The sequence below is a fragment of the Antechinus flavipes genome, chromosome 2, assembly GCF_016432865.1.
Source record: "Antechinus flavipes isolate AdamAnt ecotype Samford, QLD, Australia chromosome 2, AdamAnt_v2, whole genome shotgun sequence".
NCBI classification, from domain to species: Eukaryota; Metazoa; Chordata; class Mammalia; order Dasyuromorphia; family Dasyuridae; genus Antechinus; species Antechinus flavipes.
In genome coordinates, this window is record NC_067399.1 from 652,050,405 (window position 1) to 652,071,211 (window position 20,807).

At 41.1% G+C, this 20,807-nt stretch overlaps 1 protein-coding gene across 3 annotated transcripts in view; it reads right to left on the reverse strand.

Annotated features, from left to right (window-relative positions):
* NRG4 (neuregulin 4) overlaps positions 1 to 20,807 on the reverse strand; it is a 98,943-nt gene that overhangs the window by 40,703 nt on the left and 37,433 nt on the right. Inside the window, exons 2-5 of one of the 3 annotated variants that reach the window (XR_007951231.1) lie at positions 6,339 to 6,782; positions 5,345 to 5,410; positions 3,553 to 3,682; positions 2,010 to 2,103 (exon numbers count right to left, since the gene is read on the reverse strand). Coding sequence is in view for 2 of the 3 variants with exons in the window: in XM_051982435.1 (XP_051838395.1) it covers positions 2,010 to 2,103; positions 5,345 to 5,354 (104 nt within the window). In the remaining variant the exon portion in view is untranslated. Of the gene's footprint in view, positions 1 to 2,009; positions 2,104 to 3,552; positions 3,683 to 5,344; positions 5,411 to 6,096; positions 6,296 to 6,338; positions 6,783 to 20,807 lie in introns of those variants that run through there. The other 2 variants (XM_051982435.1, XM_051982436.1) reach the window with 2 other exon arrangements.

The following is a 20,807-nucleotide window of genomic DNA, read 5'->3' on the forward strand; positions in this document are numbered from 1 at the left end:
TGGCCGCCCTCTCTGAGGTCCCCGGCAGCGGCAGCTGTCGCCTTCCCACCCTCACTGCCGATCTCATCTGCCTCCTTGATTGTGGTAATGACTACATTATTCTAATTCTGAATCCTTCTGGAGGGGATTGGCCAAATGGTTTTCATCAATATTTCTCTACCTCTCCAAGAAGCTTCAATTAAAGTAGCTGCTAAAAATAAACTGGAACACTTACTAGAATGAGAATAGTTAAGACTAAAGAGACACTTAAATAGAGAGAATCAAAGGACTGAGAGAAATCTTAGGAAGTCACTCTGCCTTTGTAGAGTAATTAAACCATTCTGGGCAGATGTGTTTCTCTCCTATTTTTAATAAAGCCTTCAAAGAAGGAGGTTAGACAACTTCCTCCATGAGATTTAACTTAACAACCCCCTTAAGTACTTTCAAATATTAAACCGAAGGAGATGCAATTAAAATTCTTTGTAGTTCTATCCTCTTTAGAAATACAGGACACGATTATCCATAGGATAGACCCTAAACTATTATTGAGATAATGATTGGGTGATTTCTCTTTCTTTTCCTTCTCCAGTCTAAATAATGCTACTTTCTTTAACTTTTCATGATTTACTTTTTTTTTTAAGTTTTCATTATTATCTTCCGGGCCCACACCAAACCCTCTAGAGCTCCCCCGAGTAGAGGAATGTAAACCTAAACAGAATATCTGCGAGTAAGTGCTTGTCTACCGCCAAGTAGCATGCTATAAAGAACCTGGGGGCACTTAGCCACTATCATCTTATTTATATCCTGCTGTATTTCATTTGCCTTTTTTTTGGAACAGTGCTCCATTGTTGAATCGTATTATCTCGTCAACAGTGTCTTAAACCTGTTTCTACTGTGTTCCCAGAAAGCCCTTCTGTATTTTTTAGTCTGTGCCCCCCTCCGTTCCTTTAAAAAAAAAAAGAAAAGAAAAAAGAAACTCCCAAAGAAAAGCCTATTGTTTAAAAATACATTAGCTGCTGAGGCACCAGGCTGCTTTCTCCACTGCTGACAATCAGAGATGCAGTTATTTTTCCTCTCAATTAATTTTCTTTCTGAAACAGGCTTTTCTTTTTGTATTGATAAATAGTGACCACCAGAGGGCACTTCTACTGATGAATACTAAACAGATGGGAAAATTACTCACTCTGGGCCCGTCTGCACTGCTGAATTCTCTCATGGGAAAATCATTAATGCCCAAAATAGTGTGGCTTTTGGAAAGTGCCAAAATCTACAGAGATTTCACTGTAACTGATGATAAAACAATTTGATAGTACTGGTAAATTTCCACCAGCAGTTTTCAAAGAGCATGTGATAACAAGGGAGAAATAATTATTGTGTGATATTTCCTCCTCCTTCTCTCACTCCCCTCCCAAAAAAAATCCATTTTACTCTAAAGAAATGTCATAAATAACCTCTTGTACTTTTCCTTCTTGGCCTTCATTTTGTTACTAGAAATAAAAGTTTCCAGGCTCATACTGCTTCATGATTTGCTGAGTTTCCTTCATCATAACCCTTGTGGGTAAATAGTAAAACTATTACTATTCCCCATTTTAAAGATGAAGAAACTGAGTTTACTCAAAGGAGTAAACAATGACTTGGTCAAGGTCACAAGAGCTGGTAAATATCAGAGCTGAATTTGAACCCAGGCCTTCTGATTCCAAACCTAGAGCTCTTTCTCTTTTGCATAGGAGAGAAAGACCAGGAGGGGAGGGGAAATCTTCCCTAACATATATTATCTGTATGATCCTGGACAGTCACTTCACCTCTATGTTCCAGTCTCCTCATCTATAAAATGGGTATGATAATATCCAGCCCTACAGGGTTGTCAGAAAGGCCAAATAAATGGTGTTTCAGGTGCAAGATTTCAGTTGCTATCTAAATGCCCATTATGATTTCTAATTCAAATTTCCAACTGATCAAGTTGCTTTTTTTAAAAAAAAAGGTCATAATATAATGTTATAAAATACACTCCAAAAATATCTTTCACTCACCTACAAAATGGGCTGGGAATAGTGGGTATCACATAACAAATCCCCCCATTTAGACAAAACGACTTGTGACTGGGGCCACAGGGTTCTTCATGATCTAGAAAAGAAACATATAAAACACAGGCAATTAATATATTTTGGATATATAGAGAGAGAATTTATTTTTTCTTAACACAATTGGAAAAAGCATTTAATCTATCAATAAACATTTATTAAGCACCTACTATGTGCCAAGCATTGTGGTAGACATTGGGATATACCAAGAGGAAAAAAAAAGGAACCAGTTCTTGCCTTCAAGGAGTTTACATTCTATCAGGAGAAAGAGTGAACTGAGAGAAAGGGACAGGTGTGAGCTATATTGTGGGCACTGACAACCAATCAAATTTCTATAGTGAAGAAGAGTAAGAAGTTGTGGGTAAGACCAGGGTTGTGGTAATCTTGAGAGAATAAGAAAGAGGGAACAGTTTATGGAGAAAGATAATGAGCTGTGTTTGAATGTGTCATATTTGAGATGTCCACCGGACATCCAGTTGGAGAGGCTCAGTAGGATGCAGGTGATGTAGGCCTGTGGCCCAGAAGAGTGACTAGGGCTAGATGGATCAGAGTTATCTGCATAAAGATAATTATGGAATCTATGGAAGTTGATAAGCTGACTAAGAAAAAGCCTTAAAGAGAAGGTCCAATGTATACTTATTTTGTATTTAATTTATATTTTAACATATTTAACATGTACTGTCAACCTGCCACCTGGGGGAAGGGGCGGGGGAAGGAGGGGAAAAATTGGAACAAAAGGTTTGGCAATTGTGAGTGCTGTAAAATTACCCGTGCATATAACTTATAAATAAAAAAGCTATAATAAAAAAAGAGAAAGTCCAAGACAGATCCTTAGGGGACACCGAGACTGAGAGCAGAGATCAGGAAGCCAAGAGAGAGTAGTGTCCTGGAAACCAAGACAGGAGGGAGTGTCCAGAAGTTTAGTATCATCGGCAGTACAGGCAAGGAGGATGAGGACTGAGAAAAGGCCACAGGATCTGGCGATTAAGGAATCTGTGGCAACTTCTGCTCCAGTGGATCAGTGATGGGAAGCCAAACTGAGGAGTGAGTGAGAGGAGCCGGAGGGCAGACACTCTGTACATGGCTTCTTCTAGGAGTTGGCTAGGAAGGGGAGGAGGGACATTGGACTAAAGCTTGCTTCTCTTCCTCCCTTCTCACTCATCTCCCCACTCTGTTCAATCTGACTTCTGGTCTCAGCATGAGACTTTTCTCTCCAGAGTTTCTAATGATCCCTCAGTTGCCAAATCCGATGGCCTTTTCTCTTTCCTACATTTCTCGACTTCTGTACAGTATTTGTTCCTGTTAACTCCCCCCCTCTTTCTGGACATCCTCTTCTCTCTAGAATTTTATGGCATTTCTCCCTCGTTTTTCCTCTTACCTCCTAACTTATTATCCATACTGCCCCCTACCTCAACTGTGGGTTCTGTTGTTGGCCCCCTTCTCTCTCTACATTCTGTCTTAGTGACCTCATCGGCTCCCCAGGGTCAATTACCTCTACACAGATGACTCCCAGATCTACACATCCAGCATTATTTTCTCCCTGGAGCTTCAGTCCCACATCATCAATTGCCTATTGGACATTTTGAATTGGATGTCCCGTAGGCATCTCAAACTCAACATGACTGAAACAGGAAACAGAATTCATTAACTCTCCCTAACCCCCCACAAACCAACCCCTGCTCTGAATTTCCCTCTTCTTCCAGGGACCGTAATCTTTTTAAGTTTTCCAGGTTTGCAGTCTTGGAAATCGACATTTCCCTCACCACATAGATCCAATCTGTTGCCAAACCCTGCCAGATTTCCATCAACAATATATCTCCCATTCATTCCCTTCTCTTCACTCATAGGACCACTATCCCAATTTAGTCCCTCATCACTTCTTATTTCAAGAGCCTATCTCTTAATCATCCTTCCTATCGTACGTCTCTCCCTCCTCAATCATGGTTCATACGAATACCAAAGTCATATCCTAAAGTACGTTTTTGACCATGTGACTTCCCTGCTCAGTAAATCCCAGTCACATAACATACCAAATCTCCTGTCATTCTCCTGGATCCAACAGTTGCTTTTGCAGGCTTACTCTACTGGGTGTCCCAAAGTCTTAGTGCAGCTTTAAACTCTAATAACAAAACTATACTAAAACTTTGGGAATATCCTGGATGTTTTGCCCTCTCCAATCCAATACTCCACACTTCCTGTCCTTAGGCCCATGCACAAAATGCACAGCTCTGCCTCTTAAGAATCTGTAGCTTCGTTCAACCCTCAATTCAAACCATACTTTCTCCTTCCCACAAGAGACTTGTCCCGATCTCCAGCTTTTCACTACTCTGAGTTTATTTTGTAGTCATTGTCTATCTATTGTCTCTCCTGGGAGGACACAAGCTCTTTGTGGGTAAGGTCTGTTTCTTTTTGAGGTTTGTATCTAACCTAGCCTAACCCAGCATCCAGCACATAACAGCACTTCATAAATACTTATTGATGACTTGACTGGTTTATAATTATTATTCATGGAAAAACCTTCCAAGTTTTGAAAAGTGGATGATCTCCGGTGGAAGACTAAATTAAAAGCTGAATACAAGAAAATCCTAGGTTTGTGCCCTAAGGAGGATCTGGTTCATTAGATTATGAATGTAAAGTGGTAAAATATAAGGAGAAAATACAAGTCAATTCAGCAATTCCACAAACAATGTATATGTTGCCTGGTCAAAGTTACTAAAAAATTTAAAGTGAGGAGAGGAAAAGCTAAATGAGCAACTCTTAAACAAATTCTTAATGGAATGTTTTTAACAATCCAAATAGGTAACTGAAAAATTGCTGAGTAGATGGAACATTCATTTTGAATCGTAGAAGCCAAGTCCTGTAAGTGTTTCAGTGAGGGTGGAGCATAGCTATATAAAACTTCTCAGGCAAAAGCTGCGGTCTTTTTTCCCCCAGATCACAACCAGACATGTCTGAACATTGAATATTTTCCTAACAAAGAAAACCGATCTAACCTGAATCGCTATCTCTGAATCTATTTTTATTCTAATTTCATTAGCCAGAGACAGAATAAACTCGAAGTTGCTTTCATAAGTAAACCCAATAAAATACCTAAATCTCAGATATTCCTATTTATACCTAGGATAATTTTGTAAATCTTAAACACTCCAGCTATTCCAACTAACTTCACCTTAATGTGGATTTTCATTTCAAGAAAATGTTTTTAGTTTTATAAATACAGCAAATGCACGCAGAGACGTTTTACACATTTGATTTTTAAATGATATAAACTTACAAGAAATTACCTGTTGGCATCTTTTTTTGAAAGTAGTCTCATTCCTGGTCAGAAGATTTGGGTTGAAAAACAGCACCTGAAAAAGTGTTTAAATTTCAACACCTTCCTTCTCTGGGGTGATAAGATGGATAATGCATTAAAAACCATTCCTTAAAAGCTAATTCATGCAAATAAGTAGCCCATCTGTATCCATAAAGTTATAAATAATTAGATGGATTGAATAGTATATATTAAATACTAAGCAATACAGTTCATCCTGTTAGGGAAACAAAAGGCAAAACTGTCCCTCTAAAAGCATTGAGAATTCCTCTTTGAAGCAAATCCAGAAAATATTTAGCACTCTTATCTAATAGCAAAAACATATGGAATTATACCAACAATTTGCTTTCACTGCTAAAACCAAGGAGTTTAGCGGCTCCTTGCTTTCTTATGGACAATTTAATTTTACTTTCTGCCTTCTGATAGAACGGTCCACTTTTCGTTTGGAAAACATTTCTTAACTCTTCTACTTTACTGCAAAGTAAACTTGTTTTCACAGTCCACTTAAGACTCAGGTCTGATGATTACAACCAGAAAGTATGAAAAAACAAAAAAGCTACGGCAGGCAGTAGGGTACATTCACCAACCCACAAACATGCTTTCTATTCAAACTTTTCTGGTACCTAGCAAAGCAAGGTCCCTAAGGAGAAAGCCCAGCCAAGAGCACCTTACACACAAACCGAGGCCCTGAAAAGCACTTTTGAGATGATGGTCTGTACTTACATTAGGAACATTAACGGTCAAATTCTACTTAGTAAGGGGGGTCCCGTCTTTGTGTTCCTTGCTAGGGCTTAAGTAAGAAACTGAGCCAGCAGCTCCGGTCCTGACACAGGTGGCTCTCCCAGGTCTCCACCCAAAGGCGGGCTTCCTGTCCCACACCGGCAGCTGCCCCAGCTCTGAAAAGAACTCCCTTCCCAGGAGCAGATCGCCGCCGAGCCGGGAAGGTTTCAGCAGAAGCAGCTTACCTGGGGCACGGAGGAGCCCGGCTCCGGAAGGCAGGGCTTCCGAGATCGCCACAGACTGGGGACTGGGGCCGCCGGGATTAGCATTTTGTAACTGATGTCAAAGAGCCGACTCTCATGACGGCAGGGTTCAGTGTGGGCGAGGCAGGGAAGCCGAAGGTGGAGGTCTGCACAGAGGTCGGCCACGGGCCGGGAGGAAACGCCCCCATTTCTGTCCACGTGCTCAGTATTGCCAAAGCACCCAGAGTCACCTTCGGGAAAGGACGTGTGCTGGCCCGGGGGGACTCCCCCAGCTGCCCGGCAGCGTTTGCGCGATCGCGGCTGTGACCCCGCCAGAGGGACCTGGCATTTCGGGGAATCTCCGGCGGGGAGGGGGGGTCCTGCCGCGGGGTGGGGGTGGAGAGAAATTCGGGAGACTGTGCCGGATGCTGCTCATTTCCACAGGTCCTTAAAAAAAAAAAAAAGGCAGAAAATTACACAAATGTCAGATCTGGCCCCAAAATGAAGAAGGTGATTCATTAAGAGATGGTTGGTCTAACAGAAGAAAAAAAAAATGGGGGTGGGGGTGGGGAACAAAACATTGATTTATAGGATCACGTGGGAATCCACAAACTTGGAGCTGAAAGGTATCTTTGAAGCCATTAAACTTTACAGGTGTGGAAACTGCAGGCTGGAGCGGGGACTTGGCCAGAGTCACACAGCCAGTGCAGGTTTGAGGCAGGATTTGAATCCAGGCCTTCCCAACAGTCAGGCAGGGTTTATGAAGTGCCCTGGCAGCCGTGGCTTGCATCTTGTGACCGCTGAGGGCCGCCTCAGGTGGTGGTCGGGCACAGCGCGGGGAGGGGGAGGGCGGGCAGAGGGAGACACACAACATTCCCGGTGGACACACAACAAGGGCTTAATAAATGCTCTGGGGCTCCAGCTTCCCGGAGACCTGAGCCGAGCCGGCATCTGCTCCCCGGTGGTGACCGAGCCTCCGGGCCAGGGAGACGGCAAGCCCGGGGATCTCCAGAGGTCCAAGGCCCGGAGCCCACACCACACACAATGGCTACACTCTGTCCCCGCTCGTTTCTGCAAACAAGAGAGGGACTTTGGCCGCCCGCCGCTCCACGGTCTCAAGCGACTTAGGGGACAGGAGAGGAGAGACTTTGAAATTCGAGCCTAGGAGAGAGCACTGGCCCTAAAGTCAGGAGCTCTGCCTGGCCCGCCTTAGCTTTTTTAAAAACCGAGGAAGGGCGAGCCCCTAGAACCCAGGCCCTCTTGCTTGGAGTTGGGGTGCATGTGGGGGGAGGGACGGCGTGTGCTGTGTCTCTGTAGTCGCTACATTTTCCCATTAAGTATTTCTTTTGTAAAAGCTAACTGTTGTTCCAGCCGGGGTAGCAGTATTATTTCCATCAGGTCATACAGATCAAATCCCCAAAGGGCCAGCTCACTATAACACAGGCCGTCCCAAAAGTTTGGGTGCCTTTTTAAGCTCTTAAAGCTTTCTAAATTATGGATGCTGGTGCTGAGGGAAGAGTTGGCACCGAGACTTTGGGGACATTTTGTGAGGTTGGATAGTTAATTATCCACACGCATGAGCAAATGGGACAAGAGGGCTGGACCTGATGCCGAGAGGAACGTTGGTTCAGATTCTCGCTTTGCTATTTGCTCCCCGGGTGCAAAATCACTTGATCCCTGAACTTTAGCTCTTCCTCTAAAAATGAAGGGACAGGGACTAGATTCGCTTTGAAATCCCTTCCAGAATTAGTTCCATAGTAGGATTCCATTCATTATCTGTAAAATGAGAGAAATCTTATCAATCAATAAACATTTATTAAGCACCTACTATGTGCCAGGCACTATCCACAGTGCTTATCCCACAGGATTGTTCTGGGGATCAAAAATTACCATGGAGAGCTTTACAACTTGAAAGTGCTGTGGGAATGTTTACTATTTAATTCAATTAAACAGTCATTTATTGAGTACCTACTATGTGCCAGTTATGCTCTAGGGATTGGGCATATAAAGACAAGATGACAAAAAGGGAAAGATCCTTGCCTTCAAAAAGATGTTTTATTGAGAGGGGAGGGTGGATGGTAACAATGGCAATACTTATACAGAAAATTCAATGTGAAATCTAGAAAAAATTATTTCCCAGATGCAGATAGCAGCAGTTGGGGTAGGGTTTCGAATGAGTGGCTTCCCTGAGGAGAGGGCACTTGAGCTGATCTTTAAAGAAAGCTAGGGGTTATCAGAGGGAGATGATGAGGGTGTGCTATCCAATGAGAGGGGACAAAGAAGCAGCAATGACACATGAGACACCGTGCTCTGGGGAGAGTATACGGACCAGTTTGGCTGGAGCATGGAGTGCATGACAGAGAGCGATGTGTCTGTCATAAGCCTGAACAGACTGGCTAGAACCAGGTGCTGAAGGACTTCAAATTAGAATCTGCATGTAAACCTAGAGGCAAATGGGAGCCCCTGGGGTTTGTTTCTTAGGCAAGGGAGAGATGGAGATCAGATTTGTATTTTAGGAAGGTGAATTTAGCAGGAGTGTGCAGGACTCATTGGAAGGGAGGGACACTGTGGGCAGAGATGGGGAGCTAGTCCAATGATGCAGGAAGAAGGAAAAGAGGCTTAGCTGGGGTAGTAGCCATGTGAGGGGAAAGAGTAGATGAATGTAAGAAAAATGATAGAACCACTAAAACAAGGATGCCCATCAGTTGGGGAAAGAATGAATAAGTTATGGTATATGAATGTAATGGAATGTTATTTATGTGATGATCAACTATGAGAGACTTAGCTCTTCTCAGCAATATATTAATCTAAGACAATTCCAGTAGACTTGGATGGAAAATACCATCTACATCTAAAGAGAGAACTATCGAGATCGAAGCCTACTGTTTTCATCTTTTTTATTTGTTTGCTTCTTCTCATGGGTTTTCCCTTTTGATTTTTCTTTCATGGCATGACTAATATAGAAATATATTCAAAATGATTGTACATGTAAAATCTATATCAGATTGCTTGCTGTCTTGGGGAGGGGGAGAGTGAGGAAGGGAAGGAGAGAAGAAACTTTGGAACTCAAAATCTTACAAAAAATGTTGAAAGCTATTTTTATATGTGATTGAAAAAAATAAAATATCATTGAATAAAAAATAAATAAAAAGTATGGTCTGTGGATGCCTGAGCGTCCCTGATCATTTCAAGGAATCCATGAGTTCAAAACTGTTTTCATATAGTTCCATAGTTCAATACTAAGATGTTTTAATTTCTAATATAAGTCCATATATATTCCACTTAAACAAAAACTTTGGAGGGAGTTCTTAATAATTTTTAAGATCGTAAAGGAGCTCATTGATAAAAAATGTTCGAAAACTCCTGATTTAGATAGATATGATCTAAGATCAGCCCATTCTCTGAGGGAAACTACTTTTTTTTTTTTTTTTTGCATCTTTGTGAGGAGTAAGAGGAGGCCCAGGATTGAGTTCTACTCCTTCAATCTCCTTATCTATGAGACAGTAATTGGGCCTAAATGATTTCTATCCACTATACATCAGATCCTTGCAGTATGTCAGTATGACATTCTTTTTGTGAGGTGCAGAATAAAACCCACTTTTTACCTTGTCCTCTGAGAGAAACAGGCCCATCCAAGATTAGAAGGATAAAAGCTGGCTTACTCTTGACCATCTTAGCATCTTTCCAACCAGAGACGTATTCCACAAAAATATGCCTGAAGAGCAAACAAACATTTTTCAAAGGCAATTGGGAAAGTTAATATATAATTTAGATTAGACAACAGAATACACAAGAGCCAGGAAACTCTGTGACGCAAGATGGCATTTTAACCAAGGAGATTATAGAAGTCCATTCCCTGTGTCTGAGGCGGGGACAAGTGCTGGGAATAGAGAGATGGGGCACCAGCTTTCTCCATAACCCAGTCTCCTTGAACTTAGCTCTCCTCTTTCCCCCATTTCTCCATCAATCTGAAGTCACATGTCCTTTCTAGCCCACAATCTCAGTGAACTGCCCCATGTTTACCTGAATGGGCTGTTAATTAAGTTAGATATTGATTTACTGATGTTCAAAATTTATCTGGATGGGCTGTTATATCTAATTTATTGATGTTCAAGATTTGTTTAATAAAAGAACCATTATGGTCGTGTGTTTAGATAGCTTAATTTTTTACTCTATGCAATTAACTTTAGCTTTGGGTCCCAGGCAAAAAGACCTTACTCCAAAATGATGATGATGATGACCATGATGATGATGATAATGGCAGTTGACATACTCTGCAAATTGCTTTACAGATTTTATCTCATTTATTCTTCACTATCATCTTATAAGTATATTCCCACTCTAGAGAGTAAGAAATTGAGGATGAAAAAGATTAAATGACTTGCCCAAAATTACACAGTTAATAAATGCCTAAGGCAGGAGGGGAACTCAGTCTTCCTGACTCCAGGTTCAGTGTGTGGTCCACTACTATGCCCCTAACTGTTTGGAATAATAAATACTTATTGAATGAATAGGTTTTCTCATGTGTTTAAAGGCAATAAGAAACATAATTACACGGGCCACGTGGCTCTCTCATTCTGTTGTGTTCATGATAAGCACTTGAAGACAGATTACCATGGAGATAATTGCTGCTCGTGTACCAAAATCTGTTGCAAAAAGTGAGGAGCTGGAAAAATTCTTTGAGGACCCAATAAGATTCTCTAAATGGAGTCGGCATACACTTACTTTAACAATCAGTGATTTCAATGGAAAAGTAAGCAGAGGGAAGAGAAGGAAAATATCAATACATTTAAAAGGTAATGGGAGCCTGCACCAGGATGGTGAGGAAAGGAGTGAGTAGCTAATGAGGTTGGAAAGGTAAGCTGGAGCCAGATTCTGAGGACTTGGGCTGCCAGAAGAATTTGTATTTGAGTCTTGCTCTTAAGGAACCAGTGGAATTTATAGAACAGGGGAATGACATGGACCTGTGCTTTAGGAAAATCATGGGGGATGGATTGGAGAAGGGAGAATATTTGGGAGACTCACAATAGTTCAAGCAAGAGATGACCAGGACTAGAATGAGGGTGGGGGGTTTGAATGAAGAGGATGGATCTTCTGTGGGAGCTGTTATGGAGGCAGAAACTCCAAGATGTGGCAGCTGATCGGATAGTGAAGGAGAATAAGGAGACAAAGATGACGCCAAAGGTGAGCAGCCACATGACTAGAAGCACGGCAGACTCTGTTGATAGAGGCAAGGGAAAGTAGAGAGGAAAGATGAGGAGCTCTGTTCTGGGCAGATTAAATCATGTGCCCACAGGATGTCCTGTTGAAGATGTCCAGGTGGTCATTTTAATAGAGGATGGGAGTTCAGGAAAGATGGTAGACTTGGAGAGTCGGTTTAGGAGTCATCTGCATAGAGGTCAGGATATCCCCAAAAGTTGATGAGATCACCTGAGAGCATGTAAAGAAGAAAACTCAGGGCAGAACCTTGGGGAGAGGACGCCATGACGATCTGGGCAAAGAGTCCATTTAGTAGGTAGCAAGTAAGAGGAAGACCCAAGAAGAGAGGGAAACTACTAAAGGGGGCAATCAGTAGTTTCAGATGTTAATAAGGATGAAAACATAGAAAAAGACAACACATTGTCTTCCTTTCCTTGAAAATACATTTGTCCTGCAGTCACATAGTCCCTCTCCTATTGTCCAAGATTTTGATGATCCCATAAGTGTTCACCAATTATTCCAGGTCTCCAGGCTATCTATAGTTCATAGAGCCAGTCACTCATCAAGAGTAGCTAAGTGCTCTTTTGCTTTGGACTTATTTTGGTTTTCAAGGGGAAACCTCCTTTGTATTTTTTGTTATGAGCACTCCATTCACCTTGAGCAATGGTCCATCCCTTCTTTGATCCTCTTTTCTTCAATATGGCTTTTAAAAACCCCCACAAAACCCAACAACAAAACATCATTTTGGTTGTCTTTCAATTGTGTCAGCTCAGGCTAGCTCCTCTTTGGATCAAGCTGACTATAATACGTGCAGATGTGCTGATAACAGGGTTCCTTTTGTTCTTTATACATATCCTCCAAGCTACTTGGTCTTCTGATACTTTTCATTCAAATGCTCTTTATTGTGCCTTTCTACTTGATTCCTGGCTTCTTGCACATTTGTGTATCTTTTTTCTTATATGTTTTTATGTATCTATACTACTCTGCCATAGCATCTCCTCCATTTTGTTATAGTGGAGTAGGTAAATCATTCCAATTTTCCAGTTCTAGGTCTTATCTTACAAATCTCAGTGATACCTAGGAGGTTAAATTTGGATCCTTCTGTTACAAACTCTAGTTTATTCTTTCCTGCAACCTATTTATACCTCGATGTCTTAGGCCATGAGTTTTATTGTTAGCTCCTTTCTCAGATTCTGCTCTAAATGTCTGGATGAATAGTTCTCCAGACTATTCTTTCTACATTTTAGCTCCTTTCCCTGTTATCTGGTTTGGAGGATATGCAGCCGGCAGTTTTTTCCCTCTCTTATTCCTTTTCCCATTTAAATCCCTTTTAATTAGATCTGCAAGATTCCAAGCAAATCCATTAATTTTTTTTTTACTGACATCTTTGGTTTTTATATCACCTTCATTTCCAAATATATCTCTCCCTAAACCATCCCTTATAATAATGAATAAAAAATAGTTGGGGGGAAGCTTTTCAGCAAAACTAATCAATACTTCAGCCCAGTATCTGTCATATGAAATGGTTCACACCCTTGTTTCTCTACCTTTGAGAGGAAAAAGGGGAATAATGGGGGCATTTTGGGAATAAGCAGGGTCATTATAGCTTTGCAGCATCTAGTTTCACTTTTTTGTAGTTTCTATTGACATCGTTGTAGTCAGTATGTCTGTGTTATTGTCTTGCTTCTTCCTTTTTTACTGTATTTGTCTACATTTGCCATACTTCTCTTAATTCTCTTTATTTCTTCAGGAACACTACTATTTCATTACATTAACAGATCATAATTTATTTAGCTATTCTCCAGTTAATGGAAAATTACTTGTTTCTATTTCTGGCGATCCGTCTTACCAATCACTTAATAAACATTTATTAAACACCTACCATGTGCCAGGCAATGTGCTCAGTGCTAGGAATATTAAAAAAAGGAAAAAGAGTCCTTGCCCTTAAGGAACTTGCATCAAATAGATATCTATAAATTAACTATATGTAGGATAAATGGGAAATAATTAAGAGTGAGAAGACACTAAAATTAAGAGGGTTGGAAAAGTCTTGCCAGATCTTGCTGGGTACACTCCCTCCCTGGCCAATTCTGTCTTAGGACATCTTCCTAAGTAGCTGCTCACTCCCCAAACTGCCTTTCCCTTCTAGAGCCCTTGGCTCCTGTCAGTGTCAGTATTAAAAAAAGCATCCCCCTGTACGCATCATAAGTTTTCTGCTCCAAGCAATTCCTTCTTGTCATAGTATTGATGTCCATGTTTACCGCTGTCCAGTCTGACAAGTCTTTTGAGATCCTCTCTCTGGTCCTGATCATGTGCTTGGGAAAATAGTAAGCTTTTACCGTTCTATTACTCTTATCAGCTCCAAAAAGAGCTTCCTCGGGGCCTCTCAGTCAGAAGTCACCAATCTCTACCAGTTCTCCTTACTAGAGATTCTCTTACCTGATGGCAAACACCTATTAAACACCTACTGTATGCTTAAGCATAGGAGATACAAAGACGAAAATGTCTTGAGCAGCTCACATTCTATCATTGTTCCTTGGTTCAACAGCATCTGCTTTCTTCTTGGAGGGCCAGCCCTCTCCTCTTCAAAAAGGCCCTCTTATCTGTTACCTAGCTTTCAAGTGCTCAGGGAGAAATCCTTTTTCTCTTTCTCCTCTTTGTCACATTCTTTCACCCGCTAATCTCTTAATACATGTCAGTGACTCCCCTCTACCTGTTTCTTTATTTTCACACAAGCACTTTATTATTTATTAAATTAATTATTTTTAGCGCTCCATTCTCCCACTGGGATTGCCCCAATGTGACTGACTGGTCAAGCCTTGATGTGCACAATGCTTAATCTGTTTTATGTTTTTACCTGAGCTTGTCATCAATTGTTCTAGGGTTGGAAGCCCTGGAAGAGTGAAAGAAGAGAAAGAATGTAAGAGACAGAGAGAGAGAGAGAAAGAGAGATACAGAGAAAGAGAGAGAGAGAGAGACAGAGACAGAGAGAGACAGAGAGACAGAGACAGAGACAGAGAGAGAGAGAGAGAGAGAGAGACAGAGACAGAGACAGAGACAGAAAAAGACAGAGAGAGAGGAGGAAAAAAAAGACAGAAATGTGATTTTAGATGAATACTTACTCTGTTTCAACATGGGTCATGAAAAGTTATCCCAACTTTTCCATATGGAAGAGCTGAACATTTTCATTTTGTTCCCATTTATAATAATGGGTAAAGAATTAAAACTGGATTTGAAAGCAGGTCCTGTACTGCATGGAGCGTGAGATGGGGAAACAGAATCCTCGAATCAAAGTCTGTCTTTCACATTTGTTTCTGTGGCCTTAGGCAAGTTTTTTGGTCTATACAGACCTCAGTTTCCTGATCTCTAGAAAAACTACTTCATGGACTCTGAGGTCATTCTAATGCTAGGTCTATGATCATATTGGAGCCAAAATAGACTCTGGAGATCATCTTCGCTTCGCAGATAAGGGAACCTGGGAGACGTTGAGAAGACCACAGAAGCTGATATGTGTGGTTTGTGTTATTTTTTGTTCTCCAGTGCCATTATTTTATCCTTTCTCATTAAAGGTAAAAGTAAAACATACCATAAAGCTTATAAGTGAATGGACAGGAATTTTTCATTTCTATGTATTTGAATGAGAAGCATTTTTACCTGGAAACATTTAATAGTATGTTAGAGAGAATGTTACTCAGAAGGCTGCTACTTCAAAAAAATCAATACAATTTCGAATTACTTTTGATTATATTCAAGGTATTTCTTCAGGAATTTGCTATGGGACCAAGAAAGAGCCAAGACTTGGAACACAGCTGGTCAAGCAGAAGACAAAATGGAAATGCCTGATAGTGGGATTGCAATTATGCCACATGGGTTTTCTCTGCTACGCTGGCTCATCTGCATGAACCACGGGGGCAACTTTGTGCATTGTAAAGTCTGGTCACTAAGGGCAGATAGGTGGCACAGTGGGTAGAGCACCAATGCTGAAGTCAGGAGGACCTAAGTTCAAATCTGGTCTCAGACACTTAACATTTCCTAGCTGTGTGACCCCGGGCAAGTCACTTAACCCCAATTGCTTCAGCCAAAAAAAACAAAAAAAAGTCTGGTCACTATATAAGCTATAGCTGTCTTTTGGTTTTGAAGTCATTTAGGTTAAGCTGACAATCCACAAGGAAGACTAAAAAGAACAATTAGATTGGAGAATAAATGGTCAGCACCATAAAAAAAAAAATGAATGCCTTCATTTATATAATAGTAGTTCCTTCCCCTCATCTCAAGTTTCCTTCTTTCTTTCCTTCCTTGCTTCCTTCCTTTTTCCTTTCTTTCTTCCTTCCTTCTCTTTCTTTCTTTCCCTCCTTTCCTCCCTCCCTCTCGTCTTCCTCCTAGCGCTCACCTTCCCCCTCCCCTTCTTTCTCTTTTCTTTCCTTCCTTCCTTTTCTTCTTTCCTTTCTTTCTTCATTAATTCCTTTCTTCCTTTCTCCTCCTCTCCTTTCTGTCCTTTCTCTCTTCCTCCTCCTCTTCCTACTGCTTCTTTTACTTCTCTCTCTGTCTCTCTCTCTCTCACTCTCGCTCTTTCTCTGTCTTTCTCTCTCTCTCTATCTCTGTCTGTCTCTTTGTGTGTGACTCTCTCTATCTCTGTCTCTGTCTCTTACATTCTTTCTCTTCTTTCACTCTTCCAGAGCTTCCAGCCCTAGAACAATTGATGACAAGCTCAGGTAAAAACATAAAACAGATTAAGCATTGTGCACATCAAGGCTTGACCAGTCAGTCACATTGGGGCAATCCCAGTGGGAGAATGGAGCGCTAAAAATAATTAATTTAACAAATAATAAAGTGCTTCTGTGAAAATAAGGAAGCAGGTAGAGGAGAGTAGCTAACATGTATGTCTTTCTCACTCTCTCTCTTCCTCTCTCTCTCTCTCTCTCTCTCTCTCTCTCTCTCTCTCTCTCTCTCTCTTTCACACACACACACACACACACACACACACACACACACACACACATTTCCATTCCCTTAATACTGATGAGATATAAGCTGTGTTCCTATCCCAACACCAACAACAACAACAAAAAAAGCAACCTGGTACAGTGGAAAAATCAGTTGCCTCTGGAGCCAAGGGACCAGGTGGAATCCCCCCCTCTGATGTTTTCTACCCACATGATTTTAGGCAAATCATAGGCAATCAATTTCTGTGGCTCTGTTTCCTAATCTATGTAACGATGGGTGAAAGATCTGTGATCACCAGGCAATCTGAGAAGAGGAAAGCATGGATACCATGACATTTTTTGGCCCTTCCTACCTTGCCAATCCCCAGACCTGTTAGTCCCACAGCTGTCCCTCAGAGGCATATTCCCAAGCATTTTGAAGCTAGGGCACAGGTTATCTCCTTGACTATACCATAAGCTCTAGAAAATATGTCTTATACCCATCAACCCCAAGCACAAAGTAGGTGCTCAGTGAGGTCGAGCACGACTCACTCTTATGTAGGACTTTCAGGTTTTCAAGCCACTTTTCTCACACTGGTTCTGGGAGGTGGGAGGTGGGAGGATTGCCATCCCTATGATGCAGCCGGTAGCCTAAGACCAGAGACGCCCACAGACGGCTTCGGAGCATCAGAGCGAGGTCCCGAAGCCAGTTTGGCTGCCTCCGAATCCAGTTCTGTTTCCAGCACTGGATGATCAAAGCCTGGATCTCTTGGATTCGCCTGTTCCTCTGTTCTACTATTAGCAAGAGCCCTTGCCTGACTATGAAGGACATTTTACTTTTAAAAAAGAATTGCCAGCATTTCCATACATTTTCATTTCATTTGTGAATTAATCAAGGGCAAAGTGTAAGGATCATCACCACCCAGCTCCACAAGTATAAATGACCCTTTTAAAAATACCAAGAAGATAATGTTCTTTATTTAGCACAAGCTTTCCTAAGCAGATGCTAAATTAAAAGGATGGTTTCTTGCTTCACACAAACACTCAAAAATCTTGTATGGAATGACAGGAAGAGCCATGCAGAAAAAAATATCGGTCATGGACACTCCCAGCAGCCTCCCTCGGACAGGTTCCACAGGTTCTTCTGGTTCATGCTGGTTGCTACCAGTCTTATATCTTATGTCAAAAGGGTAAAGTTCAGCAAGAAAAGCCCTTCTGGAGTCTCATGTTGCAAGGGAAAAGTTATACTCTTGCCATTTCCCATATAGGTAATTGCCAATAAGGAAAATTAGGAAAATATCATATCTGAGAGATCCTGGGAAGATGGAGATCAATCTAAGTCATTACTGGTTCTTCTGTCTACATTCTTAGGGCTCTGGGATGCAGTCATGCCTTTCCGCCATTTAGCACAATGCCTGGAATATAGTAGGCACTTAATACTTATTGAGTGAATGAATCAAAGGCAAGCCCAAGAAGAGATTTTCTTTCTTTTTTTTTTTTTTTTGTTGAGGCAATTGGGATTAAGTGACTTGCTCAGGGTCGCACAGCTAGGAAGGGTTAAGTGTCTGCGGTCAGATTTGAACTCAGGTCCTCCTGACTTCAGGGCTGGTGCTCTATCCACTGCACCACCCAGCTGCCCCCAGGAAGAGATTTTTAAAAAATATCTCCCATCGAAGCATGGAGATCAGTCATCTTTTAGCTGTTCCCCACCTTGAGATTCCTGTTTTTAGGAAGGCTTTGTCTCTTTATTCTTAGCTATGTGTATATGTCACAATATGATGATGACAATGCAGAAAAAGCATTTTCCAGTTATCCAATTCAATCCTACAAATATTCCTTAGGCACTTGCCATGTGCCCTAGACCACGCTAAACCTTAGTGAACTGCAGGGAGAAATGAGATGTAGCTATTGTCTTCAAAGAGCTTACTCTAGTGGGGAGTTATGGGACGGATCGATAAGGCAGGCAGATGGATAGGTCTATAGATGGAAGGATGGATAGATGGGTAGATAGATACACAGATAGACAATAGGTATAAAAACATGGATTGGCAGATACAAAGATGGCTAGATAGATCTGAAGATAGACAAAGTAGAATATAAAAACTTTTAGCACTGTAGAGCTGTGATTGTCCAGATAATTGACCCTTAATTAGCCAATAACAACCAATAAGCAAATATTTAACAAGCATTTGCTTTGGACAGAACTCCGAAATATCTTTCAGAACTGTAGGTGATGGAGCGTGGCTAATTAGACTAATCATTTTGTACATTTGCAGTCAGTGCTTTATATTACCTGGGAATGGAATATTTAAAGAACTTCTCCATCACATGGAAAGCCAATAAGACAAAAAGCACATATTAACTTCTTACTAAGTCCCACATAATATGTTAAATGCTGGGAATACAATTGAGAGAGAGAGAGAGAGAGAGAAGAAGAAGAAGAAGAAGAAGAAGAAGAGAGAAAGGAAGAGAAGGGGGAGGGAGAGAGAGAGACAGAAAGAGAGAGAGAGAGAGAGAGAGAGAGAGAGAGAGAGAGAGAGAGAGAGAGAGAGAGGAGAGAGGAGGGGGGGAGAAAGGGAGGGAGAGAGGGAGAGAGAGAGACAGAGACAGAGACAGAGAGAGCCTACCAGGAGCTCACATTCTAATAAGGAAAGAAAAAAGGAGATGTAATAGAAGTGTTCTGGTAATTTTTTTCCCCTGAGGGGATTAGGATTAAATGATTTGCCCAGGGTCACACAGCCAGGAAGTGTTAAGTGTCTGAGACTGGATTTGAACTCTGGAGCTTCTGATTTCAGGGTTGGTGCTCCATCCACTGCACCATCTTATCTGCCCCTCTGGCAAATCTTTAACAACCAGCTCTGGAAGTATAAATCATTTAAGTTTAACTTGTATTATTAACAATTTCTCCATTGCTTTCTTATGTCTAAACAAGCAACAAAAACCAAATAAATAAACCAAGCCTTGATGTATGGTGTTTCCGGATTTCAAAGGTGTAAAGCATCATACTGGAAATTTAACAATTGGCTCTTTCTAGCCAGTTCAAGCTGGCTCTAGCACAACTCGTAATCTCACTTCTGGAAAAAATTCATGTTGGGGTGTGGTGTTGAACTCAAAGAGTCCAAGGGAGATTTGAAAGGGGATTGAGGGATAACCAACCTGGGTCTCAAAACAGAGGCTCTGGAAGGACCTCCCCAATGGGAAAGGGAGGTTAGCGTGGTGGAGGGATGCAAAACCGAGAGGGGGAGATGAAGGGGATTCCTCATTTGTTTGGCTTTTACATAGGGTTCTTTCCAAGCCAATGACAAACATATTAAGTGAATATCTATCTTCCTGTTTAATGCCTCCATCTGAGATCAGCTTTCCGAAAACACAGTTCTCAATAACCAGAATCTCATTAAAATATTATTTACGAGGAAGCAAAATTTGCTATCTCATGATTCTATCTCAAATCACATTCAAGAAGGTTTTGTCACTGACTACCAAAAAGTCCTAATTATAAGATGGTCTGATTTACAAGGTGGCCCCCCCACCTAATATTCTTTAAAGAGATGCTTCAGCATAACAGAAGGCCTCATATGTATTTAGCCCTGTGCCTAGAACACAGTAGGTGCTTAATAAATATTTGATTGATTAATTGATTGATTCATTGATGATATACATCATTTACCAGAAACATTATCAGTGGCAAAATGTGACTCAGGCAGAGAGAGTCCTTGGGTATTTGATATTGCCTGCTATTTGTGCAAGAATATTATCTGAAATAGGAGTATGCTAATTTTAGCAACTCTTAAAATTTGTCTCATGAACACAGCAGAGAGATGTTTTCTATCTTAATTTTTTTTGCCTAGAAACAGGTAATATGGATGAGATTTTCTTCCTTCAATATTACACCCACTACGTCTGCTTGATAATTTTGATTTTGTTAAGCTATTCTACATGACCAATCATTAAATTTAGAATTTTCTGGAACGTAAAGAATTTTCCCATCTGATTCTCTTGATTTTCTATTTGACCGTATTCGACCCAATTCTGTTTTTAGGATTTGCAGAAACAAATTTCTCCTCTTTATTTCTGGCTGTTCTGAAGGGGCAAAGGACAAACTAGCTGATAGAGTTCTATTTTTAAAAACTACCAGCTCGTATGCAGGGTTATTATTTTGATGGAGCATCACCCCTGACTGATATTCAATTCTAACTTTGTGACTGTGGAATACTTCCTATGATGGATATTGCCTTGTTTGTGATCTAGAATCCGAGGATAAGACTTAGAGGTGATGAAGGAGACACATATTTTGCCATGTCTAATAGAGCCACTCTTTTTTTTAAAGACCTTTCAAATTATCTAACAGATT